The following is a 14530-nucleotide window of genomic DNA, read 5'->3' as shown; positions in this document are numbered from 1 at the left end:
GTAACACAGAGAGCGCCGCCTCCTCCGCCACCACCGCCACCGCCGCCTCTGGCAGACATAGTGGCGACGTTGTAAACGAGCAAAGTTTCGAACCCAATATGCTGTCTCCGCGCTCCGTAGAGCCCATATTCAACCTGTCAAGGTGCGGTGCACGTGCGTCCGCGTCTCGCTTCCCGGTATGCCAGACGGGTAAACCGGGACAAACTTTCGAACTGGCACAGACCGTCTGGCACCCTACCACCTACCGTCGGCGGGGCCCGCGAATTCTCAATATGTTATTGTACCACCGCCACCGTTTTATCTGTGGATGCCTCTCCGCCTTGCAACGGAACGAATGAACGAACGAACGAACGAACGAACGAACGAGCGTTGTCGGTGTCTGGCTCTCTCTGCCCACGGAATTTCCTTCCTCCTCGACCCCCTCCCCTCCCCGACCCGGTCGTCTGAAAGTTCAAAGGTGGTGCACATGCACCACGCTGCGCCTCGATTCCGCCCGAGATGTCTCCTTTCTCTCGGAAATCGTTGATTCTGACCGCGTATTCTTGCCGCCGTTGGGCGGCCTGGCTTCTTCCTCGCCTATACCTCCCTCCCGATTATAATCGGCCGAGCTCGGTCGGGGGTGAAATTTTGGAGGGAAATGGAGGGAGATTTGGAAGATGCTTTCTTTTTTTTTTTTTTTGGACGATTGTATTATATTGTTCTTGATATATCAATAAAATTCGCGTATAGGAAGAGAGGAAAAATTTATAAAGTAATTGGATGGATGAATTATTTTGAGGGAAAGTTGGAAATGAAATTAAATGATGGGACGCACTAAAGATATAGCGCGTGGATAATAATAGGTAGGATTGTAGATGTTGCATACGATTTATATATCGTTTAATTGGTAATCACGGTATATTGCCTCTGCTTGTCATTTATCCAATTGACCTATTTGTTTATTTTCCATCTATTTTTAGCTCTCGCTTTGACATCGTGCATCGTTTTCGCGTTTCCTCGTTATGAATTTCCTAGTTTTATTGTTCGTTCTTTATTTTCGAAGTATATATTATTCTCTTCATCATTGACATTGAAGTTGTAAATGAGATTATTTAATGATGTTGCATATATTTAAATAATATGTGTTACAACAAGGCGTTTAATAAAATTGATAAAAAATTAATTTCAAATATTTCGTAACAAAGTGTATATAAGTATAATTTTATTTAATAAGGGAAGGATTTAATATTGACAATTAGAAAGATTAAAATTTCGAAAATGAAAGATTTTATATTTCATTTTCTCGATAAATAAACTGACAGATGAAAAAAATATTTATAAATAACTGTTAATTATAGTAGAAATTTCGATTAAAATAATTGATTTCTTTTCGTTAAGGGAGGAAATCAATGTTCCACTTTAATTTAATGGAATAAGATTTTATCATATTAACATATTTATCTCGCGTCGTATAATCTTTAGAAAATTTAAAACTGTCGAAAAATAAATTTCCAATCTACGTTTAATTATTCTCCAGTTAGAATCCTCATCGAATTATTATTTAAAAATTTGATGGTTAATGCCTCCTCGATCCTCGAGTTAAACCTGGATTCATAAAGCAAAGAGTTTTCTCATAAAGTAAGTATGATATCTGGGTCGCGACATTCGAGAGACGATCGATCGAACACGATGGAAATAATTCAATGATCGAACGTCGTTCGGTTCACTTGGCCGTCTATGGGTTATATTACGAGGCTGGTTCTCGGTTCAGCCACCGATTTATGTCTGTCTGCATCGTATATAAGAAAACGTGTCGTGATGCTCGATCGTTCTACAGACACTTTTAATCCGTTTTTAATAAGTAATCCGGGTATCATTGTCTCGACCATCTGTCCATCGTGAGCAGTTGGTAAGTTTAGACTTCGACGGTCGATGGCCTGTGTATTTGCTGTCTCTTTAAGAAATCAAAGGCAATTGGAGGTTTTTCGTGTCTTTTTATCTCGTGGAGAGATCGGTAACAATTCTTTTTTTATTTTTAATTTGTACGATATTAATTTGAATTATCTATCGTTTTCTTAAAGTTAAACAATTTTGAAATTTCTTTACAATACATTTGCTATTATTTTATATAATACCACTTCAACTTTAGAATTAAGAGAAATCAAAAGTTATGTCGATAATTTTAGAAATTGATAGAAAGATTAATATTTTTAAAGGAATTATTTTTTTTAGTAATATTAAATTAGTACTGAGATTTTTTAGACGATTTCATAACCTGAAACAATGATATATAATTCAAAATTACAAATTTTATTGAAATAGAAAAAAACAATCTTACTTAGAATCATATAAATAAATTTCCAAATTATGAATTTCAAATTGAAAATTTTAATGTAATGTTCCTATACTAATTTTCGAGTTATTCATTGTTTCAACAAATGATCAAGATTATGACTAACGCTATCATATCGAAGAGGATAATTTTTCAAACTGAATTGAAAAGAATCGGAAATCAATGTTGGAAAATTATGTTACGAGGACTATCGAGGGTAACACAAGATACTTGATGACACGTCGTTATATAAATGTTAGGTAACCGTTCAAAATTCATCAGGCGATGAGCCAACAGAAAAACTAATTCCGAGATAACATTTCGTCCGGGAAAGAAAGATTAATCATGTTCGTGACATAAATCAGGTAAAATTCGCGAGAATTCTATTGGTCGAGGAGATAGACGGACGAAAAGAGAGGAAAGAGTTGTGATTTGTTCGTCTTTTTTGCAAGTAACGAGAGAACGGACGAGTGAGCGCCGAGTTATAATATATATATATATATAAAAGTAGTCTAGACAGGCCAGACGGATGCATCATCACCATCATCGTCGAGCGAGAAAGCGAAACTCGAGTCGAGCCGTTTTGCTCCTGAACGTCTCGCGAAATCGTCAATCGAGTAACGAGCGCTCATTTTACGCGCACGATAACGTGTCTGTCGCCCGATTATGATCTGTTCTCATCTTTCCTTCGACGCCACTCTCTGTACCCTCTTTTCCAATTTCTCTACCCTCTCTTCTTTTCTTCTTCTACACGCCTCCTCGAGGGATCGTGGATGGGCTGATCGCGAGGACGTGATTCCAACTGATGAGGGGTATTTAATTGGATTGTGTGATTGTTCAGATGATCAATGGTTATTGGAACTTATTTAACCGGTATAAATTAGAAAAAAGAAAATGGAAAAATATTTGGACGTATAGAATAATAAATTTTTAATAGAAACTATAACTATTTGTGTTGAGGAAATAAAATTTGCAAAAAGAAATGATAAACGTGAAAGAAAAATGATAAAATTATTTAATAAAGAAATTATACATCGGATTTGCTTGTAAATGAAAAATATTTTTAAACGTATCGAATACTTTTTCAAATCAAGTGAAAATTTTTAATGTAAATAGTGTTATGTAAAATTTCATTTGTTTTTTCTTCTGAATATTTAAAGAATATACTTTTTATACTAGATCAAAAATATTTTATTTATTAACGTTTATGTTATATTTCAATATACTGGAAAGTTTTTTTATTGCTTTATTCTTATTTGATACTTTTGAGAAGAATCATATTTAATACTTTGTCTTTTTAGACAACTTAAAGACATTCATTTCAAATGAATATATAATAATGCTTTAGAATTCATGATGATGAAATATATGATTACTTTTGTTTTTTCTTCTTTAATAAATTAAAATAGATGAATATGTTAAAATATAATTTGTAAAATGGATAACTTTTTCTTTATAAAATTCTTGTTTGTTAATAATATATAAATAATAAGATATTTATAGGATATTATCAGAATTTTTTATGTTCATTATATCACACTTGTAATATTTTAACATTTTGTTTCTAATATAGTATTAAAAAAAAAAAATCAAATAATCAATGCTATAAATTATAAACTATATTAATTATTACTTAAGAATGCAATATGGAATTTTTATGATTTGAAAGATTTATAGAAATTTATCAAAACTTGTTCACACAGGTATTTATACACAATTTATAATGATATAATAATGTAGCAAGTTATGTTCAAAATGTAGCAAGTTATGCTCGACTTTATGAATCTTTTACACCGATTGTAAATTAATTCTGTATGGACAATTTAGAAAAATTGAGCGGGACGATTAAAACGACAATTTCACGGCAAGAAAATTCTTAAAAATTAAAATACAGCGACCCAATACTTATCAAAACCGTGTTAATTATTATATTTCATCATTCCTTAGTTTACCGTTTCCTTAATGAGTTATTTCTGCTGCTTGGCGAATTCCACGTAGGCGAAAGTAAGAACACTCGACTCCGTTAAAGCCTGTAAACCATTCGCCTGTATTGCATTTTGCAGCTGCTTCAAACTTATAAACGAGGTTCTTTTAAGATACAACAAGTGGGCAAAGAAACCTTATGAAATGCATCTCGAGATTTTCCGAGGCGCTTGACTGTCTGTAAAACGACTGAGATTCCTTGTAATTCATACCAGTTAAGATTTATGGCGATAAATTCTATCCTCTTGTATTGTGCATCTTCGATTTCGTAACTTTTAATTACTTATCTTTAAATTTATTCTTTAAATAACTTATAGATACGATATAAATTAATTCAACGATTTTTAAAAATTTTACTTGTAAACGTGATAATATTAAATTAATTCTAACAAAATTTTCCATCTTTTCAAATTGAATGTTCTTATTTAATAGATAGATAATTTTTCTGAAATTCCTTGCAATTTATGGCGATTAAAATTTATTGCAATAAATTCTACTTTATATTATACACTTTCGATTTTATAACTTTTAATTATTTAATGATTGATTTATTTAATTTATTTATACACGGAGTATAAATTAATTCAACGATATTTTAAAGAAAATTAAAAATATTATTATTTATGAACAGGATAATATTAAAAAAATTTTCCTTTTCCACCTTTTTAGTTAATTATTCTTATATAATTTCTTTAAAATTATAAATATATATATATATACATATTCTTCATAATTTAAAAATATTTGAAATAAAAGAAAAAAGGTATCCCATCAATTTACATGTTTAATGCAGAAATTAATTTATCCCGAAAGAAAGTGATATATACCACGAAAAATTTTATTAATAAATAAATTTCATTTCCATATATATATACACAATAAAAATTTTACTTTTCTTTTATTCATATTTAAAATTTCATATTTCAGTTTTATTCCTTGCATCTTATTTGTCAATTTTATTATCATTCGTTTCATTCGTCTCTCCCCCGGAGAGATGGAAATTCTTAGATATTTTTATCTGCAGCCAGATCGGACGTTGTTTTCGTGCTCCCGGCCGGAATCCTTTCCTCGTGTTTCCTTTTTATGCTCTTCCCATTCTTTCGTTTTCGTCTCTTTTCCTTTCAACCAAGTAAGTCAAGTGTCGACGAAGCTAGATAGGGCCTCATTTACAAGCCAGACAGGGGAGTCCACTTGCCCCAAATACGCGTCGAGAGAGGGTATTCTGCCCAGTGGTTGCGACTCAAAACTTAAAATAACCCTTCCTCGATAAGAGCCGACGCCGAATAATCTTTCGCCTTTTCCGTTCTTTGATTTCGTTTTTTTCTTTATATTCGTTTCGATATGGGTTGAGTATGGTTTAAAAAAAAAAAAAAAAATAGAATTAACACAGGAACAATCAGTAATGAGTAATCGTATTTAAAAAATAGAATTGAATATTATATATATATATTATATTGATCAAAGATGGAGGTTTAGGGGAGAAGAGAGTTTACTTTATATTCGTTTTTATTAAAATTGAAACTATGAGATAATAATTTTAGATAAAAATAACAAAATTTATAATAATTTATTGAAATATTGAATTGATTAGAAAATTCCATCCCTAAATTTTTTATCAGTATTCTATAGATTTATAATTTTATTTCAGGATATTATTTCGTTGTAAATTGTAGGTGAAAATGAAATGCATGAATGAAACGCTACTTATTTATAAATCATAAGATAAATTTATGATTTCTTTCATTTTTAATAGCATAGTATGTAACTTGATATAAATATCTTGGTATTACATACCTTGATATAAATTATGAATTTTAATCGTATATATTTTTTTATATTGATAATTTATAGCATTTTTAGCATTTTCACATTCTCATTATTATTTTGAAATTGTGAAATTAATATCTATTAATATTTATCTAATTCTTTCCACTTTCGAATAATTAAGATATCTTAGAATTTTTTAACAAAAATAAAATAGTTATAATTTTTTCTATCTCTTTTCAATTTGATAAAAAATTCATCAAATATATTATGTAATATATTTGATTTATGAAAATGTAAAATTAATCTAGAAATATTTTCTAGAAATAAATATAGAAACTTATTTTATTATTCTAATATAAAAGATATTATATATTTTTTTTCTCTTCTAGCTTTTCATTCTAAAATATACATTCTTTTCACAGAAGATAGATAGATACAATTCTAAATAAATATATAAATCATATCACAGTGAAAAGCATGAATGGTTTGCAGTTTCAATTTTTTGGATTTTTTTAAAATATAACCTTTAGTGGTACCAGAGTAATAAAATAAATTCTTAAATTATAAAACTTTAATGCTATATTATCTTATTGCGAAAAATACTTCCAAGTCAAGTATTCAAAATATGAAAAAAATATTGAATTATGAGAATCGATTTCAAAGTAATGTCCTGTTAAAAAATGAATTATTTCAAGCATAACTTATTATTCTCTACATACACAACAATTTGCTTATAATATAACGTACAAATTTTCAGTCTCTCACTAAATAAATAATATCTCTATTCTTTATCTATCATTTCATAAAACACTCGTTTCGTAAAAAATTCAACGAATACATCATACATTTTTATACAAAACCTGTCTTTCCTCCTCGTATCTTTTATGTTTAAGAAAAATCCCTCTAATCGTTACATACCCGTTTACTATAATTAAATGGAATGGATAAGAAAGGATAAAAAAAAAAAAAAAAAGAAATAAGAACGCGTTTATGTAAAGCACTACGTGGGAAGAAAAATCCTCTTATCATGTATTCATTTATGCTCTGCTTGCAGGTATCTTTGACGAATAATCCGAGCAAAACCGGTCTCGGCGCGACCAGCGAATTTCCTACAATCGAGCTAGATTCTACGACGGAAAAGAAGCAGGCGTTATGGCGAAAGACTCAACAACGTTACAAAGAAATATCCGACCATGCGAAATAATTGCATCGTGAAAAACGCTCGATTTGCATTGCACACGCTTTTTCATTCTCTTGCCACTTGGTAAGCGAAGACAATTACGTTCAACCGTAAAAATCCTATTATCCTGACACGAAAGATGAGAATTTTTTTTTTTTTTTGCAAAAAATGTTAATCCCTATTATTAGATTTTAAACGGAAGAAATATTGTATCATATATACGTCTTTGTTTAAAGTAGTTGAATTTTTTTATATTGATCGTAAATTGTACATAGAAAGAGAAATGCATAGAAATTCGAGCGAAATGATTGTAAAGAAGAGGAAAAAGAAAAAAAAGAAAAATTGTATTGTCCATCTTTATTACAAATGAAGTTTTGATGTATCCATAATTTTCTTTCTTGTGTGAATTGTGAATATTTCTGCAATAAAGGATATGTTTATTATTGTATATATTTTTTGTTGTACAGTTGACGACAAAAGTATTCGGCTTTTATTTAATGTTTAATGTATTTTATGAAAAATTGAAATGGGAAAAAAATAACTCGAAATCTATTTCTCTTTTTGAGAAATATTTGTTATTTTATCTTAAAGTAGAACTTTAATTGTTTAAAAATAAAATAGAAAATGCACAGTTAAAAACTGACTATTGAATAATTTTGTATCCAACTGTATGAGTCTATAATTATTCATTTAATTATATATGTGTTTAAATTCCAATTCTTACTATTAATAAATTAATAAAATAAATTAAATCGACAACAAATGATTATAATAGATAAAAAAATTATTAATTATTTTAATTTAATGTTAGTTGAATGAATTAATTCAAATAAAACATTGTCTGAAGATAATTTAAAATAATTTATTATATCAATGCGTAATTATAATATCAACTTGATTATTAATCACACGAAATCTTAATATACTATTGGATATTATTATTCGATTAAGATTATAAAATTTATATTTGTTAAAAAGATGATAAAATCTTTTGAAATTTACATATTGTAACAAAAATATTATTAATTTCCTTAAAACCTTAAAAAGTTGTATGTAAAGAGTTTAGTTAAAGTTTTTCATGAAGATGAAATATATTACATATATTATGTTTCTACAAAAAAGAAAAAATATTATGAGAAATTACAGATATCATTGTTGAAAAATAATTTTGCAATTTCTGGAAAATATAAATTTCTATAAAAGTTTTGCTTAAGTGAAGAAAAAAAAAGGTATATATATTATAATATTGTCAATTTGTTATTTCTACATCTTCAATCAAATCTCGTATTAAATGCAAAGATAAAAACTATACAAATTATAATACAAATATTATTAAATATTTATTTCAGATACAAGAAACTCTAATATACATTATTCTGTATATATTTCTAATTTTTACACACGTGTTCTCAATTATTTTTACTACTTTATAAATATTTTAATTTACAAAAACCTTTTTCTAGAATGTCTGTATCATCATGTCTGTTTAAAGTGCGAATCTTTTCAATGAATCGTCGAAAGATGCTATTTCCTATCATCATTAAACTGTTAATATTACCACAAAGGAAAGGATTTAACGAGAGGAAGATACACGTATAAATAAAATAATAGAATCCCGGATCGAAAACACGTACGGATTCGTTGCAATTGAAGCAAAGAAAGGCTTAGACTGTTCATTTCATCCCAAGATACGGTTCGTTTCTCTGGACACTCCGGTGCACCGGCGATATTTATAAAGCAAACTTCACGGTGCAAAGACCTCGGCGCAAGTGTACCGAGCCGAGCCGTAAGTTTAGGCCAAGCCCTTAACTCCTTCGGCACATCGTGCGGTTTTCATAATAAACTGCTTCCACCGATCCTCGATCTTCATTATTTTTACGACGCCGTGTGGCCAAGACGTTTGTCACGATTTCGAACCGGTCGCGAACCGGACGATGATTCTCGCTATGACGTTGTCTGATCGGTCTATTAACTTTTCTGGATGATTTAACGTGGAACGTTTTGCGGTCTCCACGAATACCATTTCATTCATTTTTATTAATCGAACGTTGATTTAATTTGAAACCAATTTTCTACTTAAATTCGATTTCATTTTTTGTGCAAAAATAAATAACAAATGTTATGTGTAAAAATTCATATATTTCTTAAAGTAAGTGATGTGAATTCGTGTAAAGTCATGGGAAATGATTTCAAGTCTATTACGTAACGTGAAAAGAAGAATAAATTAATTATTTCAATAAATATAAAATATATTACTTGCAATAATAATAGTTTAAGTTATTAAAAAGAAATCAACTGACGAATTAAATTATATTTTATAGCAAAGGAATACATATCTGATTCGTTAATTTTACGAATTATTATAAGTTAATATTAAAAATTCAATATTATGCAATATTTTTAATCTTTGCACAGATTGTTTATTAAAATTCTTTCTCTATTTAGTTTGTTTTTCCAGTTGATTGTACTTGATGAGAATGAGAAATACGTAGAATTCGCACATAACTGGTAATTTAAAGTTAAATTATTGCCTGAAGATGAGGGAAGTTCACAGGAAGATTCATGGGACGACGAGACTACAATTCTCTTAAGAAGACAATAAGATGTCATGCATTTTGTGTGCCGTTCATTTTGATCACTTTATGATGTTATTGTTATGTCAGCTTGTATTAATATAAAGACAACTACATTTGAGAGAAGTATTTTTTACAGCGATTTGTGTTTATTCAATATCGATGATTAATAAATTAATACCTCAATATTATTTTCAATTATATATACTAAGAAATTTTTATTACAAAAATTAATATTATTTATTAAATAATATTTGAATGACATTATTTAGATACCCATGATAAATCTATTTTTCTATTTTTGATTGTTAAAATAATATCTTTTATATGACATAATTAAAAAGATGAACCAAGAGGATATTATTCTTTTATATATTTTATCAAAAAATCAAGTATAATCGATTTTTATGATAATTAATATCTTTGCACAATATTTAAAAAGGTGGAAAAAATTACAAAGTATAATTAATTGAGTAAAAATTTAATCTTGATAATGTCCACTTCTCTTTATATTTAGTTATTTATTCTTCATCCTTCATTCAATTGGTACAAATATACCAGCATTCTAATCGTATTTTCAACACAGTCATCGTCTTATTTGAAGTTAACGAATGCAACGCCATCTTGCATCCATTTTCACAGAAAACGCTCGTAAATGGATTTAACCATGAACAAAGTTGTCGTCGTAAAATACGAAGATAAGTGGCGGGGAACACGAAGCTGACAAGCGAAGAAACGAATTAGTCTCTTTAATTATCGAACCCGACACAACTCGTGTTCTTCGTTCTTTTTGTTAAATAAGTTCAAACGAAGACGTAGAACACTCCGTTATCAATGCAGAAGATCAGACATCCGGATTAGGTGAGAATTAATAGAGCACGTGAAAGTGCGTATTACATCTTGCGCGCAAGCATGTTTCTCCAGATTATTTATCCACTTTAGATTACTCTAGTGAATGTATGACAGGCATATTTCACCAATGGCGAAGTTTCCATTTTATTTCCAAGAATCTCTTCCTCTCTAATCGTGCTTTTCTGCGCGTTTTCATATGTTTATTCACTTTGAAATGAACCACGTGATTCTGTCATGAGATTAAACGAGTTACAAAGTGACTATTCATGCATTTGAACATCTGCGAAAAACTTGATAAATTCATTGTTATTGATTTTTTATTTTTCACGTAATCTAATCTGATATGATCACTAAAAGGGAGCATTTTTAATTGTATGTGATCCATAATTATTTAATATAAATAACTTATAATAAAATATAAAATATAATGATAATGTTACAATTGAAATATTCCAAATGCAAAATATAAAATTTTCTGAAATAAAACCATTGTTCAAACAAACTATTTACTAGAATAAAATCTATGTACTTATATTAAACATAGAAGTAAAGAGTTAAAATTAAAAAAATGAAAAATTTCATAAATTCTAAAATATAATATATATTGATTTGAATCATTGTACAGGGAAATAAATCTGTTTGTGTATAAAAATGTGGCTTATTAAATTTTTCTCTTTATTTCGTACTCTTTTAATAATTTAAAACTCAAAGAATTTCATTTCATGATATATTTATAACTTAAATAGTAAATAATAATCTATCTGTGTTTACTAATTAGATTTTTTTAAATTATCGTTATAGAATAATGAAAATTTTTATTCATCATCATTTTAAAACATTTAAAATTCTTATAATCTTCTTATAGTTTTTAATTTTTCTCCCTTTATTATTTTTATCAATATAATATAAGACGTATTAGGTGTTTCGTCTCATTTTCTCGTATGCTAAACGAAATTTTCCAACAAAAGCAGATGTTCTAAGCAAATTGAAACTAGAGAGGATCTACCAATTCATTTAGAAGAGGTTGACTCGATATATAACCTCAAGGGGTTAATAGCCCTTCAGTTGGGTGTTTAAATAATTTACAGATGTAGGCCGTGGTCGGTTCGATCGTTAGACTGACAATTAGCGAGGAAGAATTCATTGCTGGCCTGGATAGCTCAATTGGTTAGATCGATCATTGGACGATGAAAGGTCTCTGCTCGTGTCCTGCTTCGACAAATCTAATCAATCGATTCTCTCTGTTTCTGTAATTTTAAAAAATGATTTTTACGCTTATATCTAAATGATTGATCGTTTCATTTTTTCTTTAAATTCTCGATAATGATCGGTTTTTATAGGGGAAAAAGTGGAAGATAGTGGCATTTTTCTAACGTTAGGGGTGAAAGGAATTATCGATGGCCTGGATAGCTTAATTGGTTAGAACAGTCGTTCGTTGAAGAAAGGTCCGAAGTCAAGTCTTGGTTCAACTGATTCAGCAAATCCAATCAATCGATTCTTTCCCTATTTACAGAGGTCTAAAGTAGAACTAATTCAGTTCATAATAGTGATTGACAAGCCATTACATTTTAATTCACAAGATTGATGTATTTACATAATCGAATATTATTTTCTTACGTTTTTCTTACATATTAGTAGTAATTAGTATTAGCATTAATATTATAGATTCTGGTTTTTAAATTAAAATTCTTTAAAATTTTTAAATTTCTTAATATGAACATTGAAAATAGTAAGTATAAATGATCCATTTAATAAATATTTAGTGACAATTTGAAAGTTTTTAAATAATATGAAGATATTTTTCAAGATTTGTAGAGAATTAATTAATTATTTTTCTATGTTCATTGTATTTTTTAGATTTGTTTTAATTAAAACAAAATCTTTGCTGTATTTAGTAAATTCTTAATAAAAATTAAATTATTATTTTACTTATCTATTTCTAGCACTCATAATTTTTTATATCGTGAAATCTTTATTTTTTTTTTCTAATTAAATATCATATTTCAGCATTTTTTATAATAAAAATAAATGAATTATTATATTTCGTAGAACAATAGTTTCAACAACGAATATTTTTATTATATCTTGAAAAAAGATTATTTCAATGATTTATACAGATAAATAAGATTTATTTCATCTTAAAAATATAGCAATTTAATTATTTCATGTATTTTTAATTTTTTTAAAAATTAATTGATTGTCTGCCAACTGAGAGAAGGCATGGTAACTGGACCGTTTATCCTATAAGTTAGCTTTTTATTCGTTTAATTAGAATTCCGATGATGAAAGAGAATTATAATTAAGAGATCGAGTTTCTTCGAATGAAAGCAAAAGATCGTGATAATTAAATGCATCGACATAATAAACACTAACTGTTTCATGAAATGGAGTTTCTAAGGAAGATATTTTGAGAAATTGTATTTAATCATATTTCTTCTGGTCACACATATATATTCTTCTTTTCCGGTTTTCTGATCATTAATGATTTATAAATATGAATAAGATATGTTGTGAATTTAAAGTTATCGAGATAATTAATTGTGACAACAACGAGAACAAGAAATCGAATTTTATGGATATTAAAAAAAAAAAATTTAATATATTCAATTTGAAAATAATAAAAAATATAGAATATTATATTTTTAATTATTTACATATTCTTGTTCGAAACTCTTAAGACGTTGATATGATATTTTTTCATAAATTGAAATAAATGTAATGATAATTAATAAAATTAGTTATTATTTAAAGAAATGATTTAAAGAAAATATCAAATTTTTTATTAGAAATGGAAGGTATCTTAAATATCGTGAAATTATTTCGATGAATTATACTTTAAATTATAGAATTTTATTAGATTAATAGATATTTTGTTTTAAGATATATCTTAAACGTGAACTACCGCCGTATATAAATTTCAAATGTAGCTAATTATGTTATTATAAATTCAAAAGTGATTTCTGAAGGAACACCCCTTAGTATGTGTTGATTATACTGACATAAAATCTTAATTAGTTCATATTTTATCAAAGTTAAAACATGCATCGTGATTGTTTAGTTAAGAAATCAGTTAAAACCCGCCAATTAATCCCAACATTGCAAATCTGATGAACTTCAAACACTGTGTAACCGCGGAACAGCAACGAGAATAACCAAATAACCGCAGGAAAAGAGGAAAACAAGAGTCAAGTATACATAGGGTGTTTCGTTAAAACTTTGTCGAAATACATTTAAGTGTCTTTTATTATTTTTCGATTTTTTTTTTTATCATAAAAGAACACTTTCAAACTTCAGGAAAAAGAAAGAAATTAAAAAAAGGAAAATAATCATACGACATTAACAATATCTTTATTTATAATAAATTTAATCAATATTTCTTGAATTTTTAAATATAAATTTAATAGAGTTTATTTTAAAACTTTTTAATAATTTATATATACTTTATCAAGACAAATATTCTCTAATATTAAAAAAGTTTCGAATCCAAAAAAAAATCTAACATATAATATAATAATATTATAATAAATGATGCTTCTTCAATATTTCTTAACCTAAAAAATTCTCGATTCAATCCTTCAACAAAAGAATTCGCCAAACTCTATACATATACTTTATAGCCAACTTTAATAACCAGTCCTAAATATCGAATTCCAAACGACAATCCACTTATAACACGGTGAGCAAGATCCAAAAGAACGAGCGATCTCGCGTCAAATTAGCGTTACAAATGGTACTCCTCGATCCACGACATAACCTCTTTCCACTTGCCGAGACTTCCCCTCGCTCTAGTTCCCGTCCTCTAAATCGAAACGCAACTGTTGCACGGTATTACATTTTCACGGATTTCAAGAACGGAAGAAACAT

The 14530-nt window shown here is 28.2% G+C and overlaps 1 protein-coding gene across 1 annotated transcript in view; it reads left to right on the top strand.

The window, feature by feature from the left end:
• Window positions 1-7691, top strand: part of LOC102681638 (angiogenic factor with G patch and FHA domains 1) — a 33883-nt gene extending 26192 nt beyond the window's left edge. The window contains exon 9 of the mRNA XM_006617233.2: window positions 7116-7691. Coding sequence (XP_006617296.1) covers window positions 7116-7265 — 150 coding nt within the window. The 3' untranslated portion in view covers window positions 7266-7691. The remainder of the gene's footprint in view (window positions 1-7115) is intronic.
• The last annotated feature ends 6839 nt before the right edge of the window (window positions 7692-14530 follow it).

Source organism: Apis dorsata, unplaced genomic scaffold (genome assembly GCF_000469605.1).
Source record: "Apis dorsata unplaced genomic scaffold, Apis dorsata 1.3 scaffold_295, whole genome shotgun sequence".
Lineage (NCBI taxonomy): Eukaryota > Metazoa > Arthropoda > Insecta > Hymenoptera > Apidae > Apis > Apis dorsata.
This window is presented reverse-complemented; position numbering and strand designations above follow the sequence as displayed.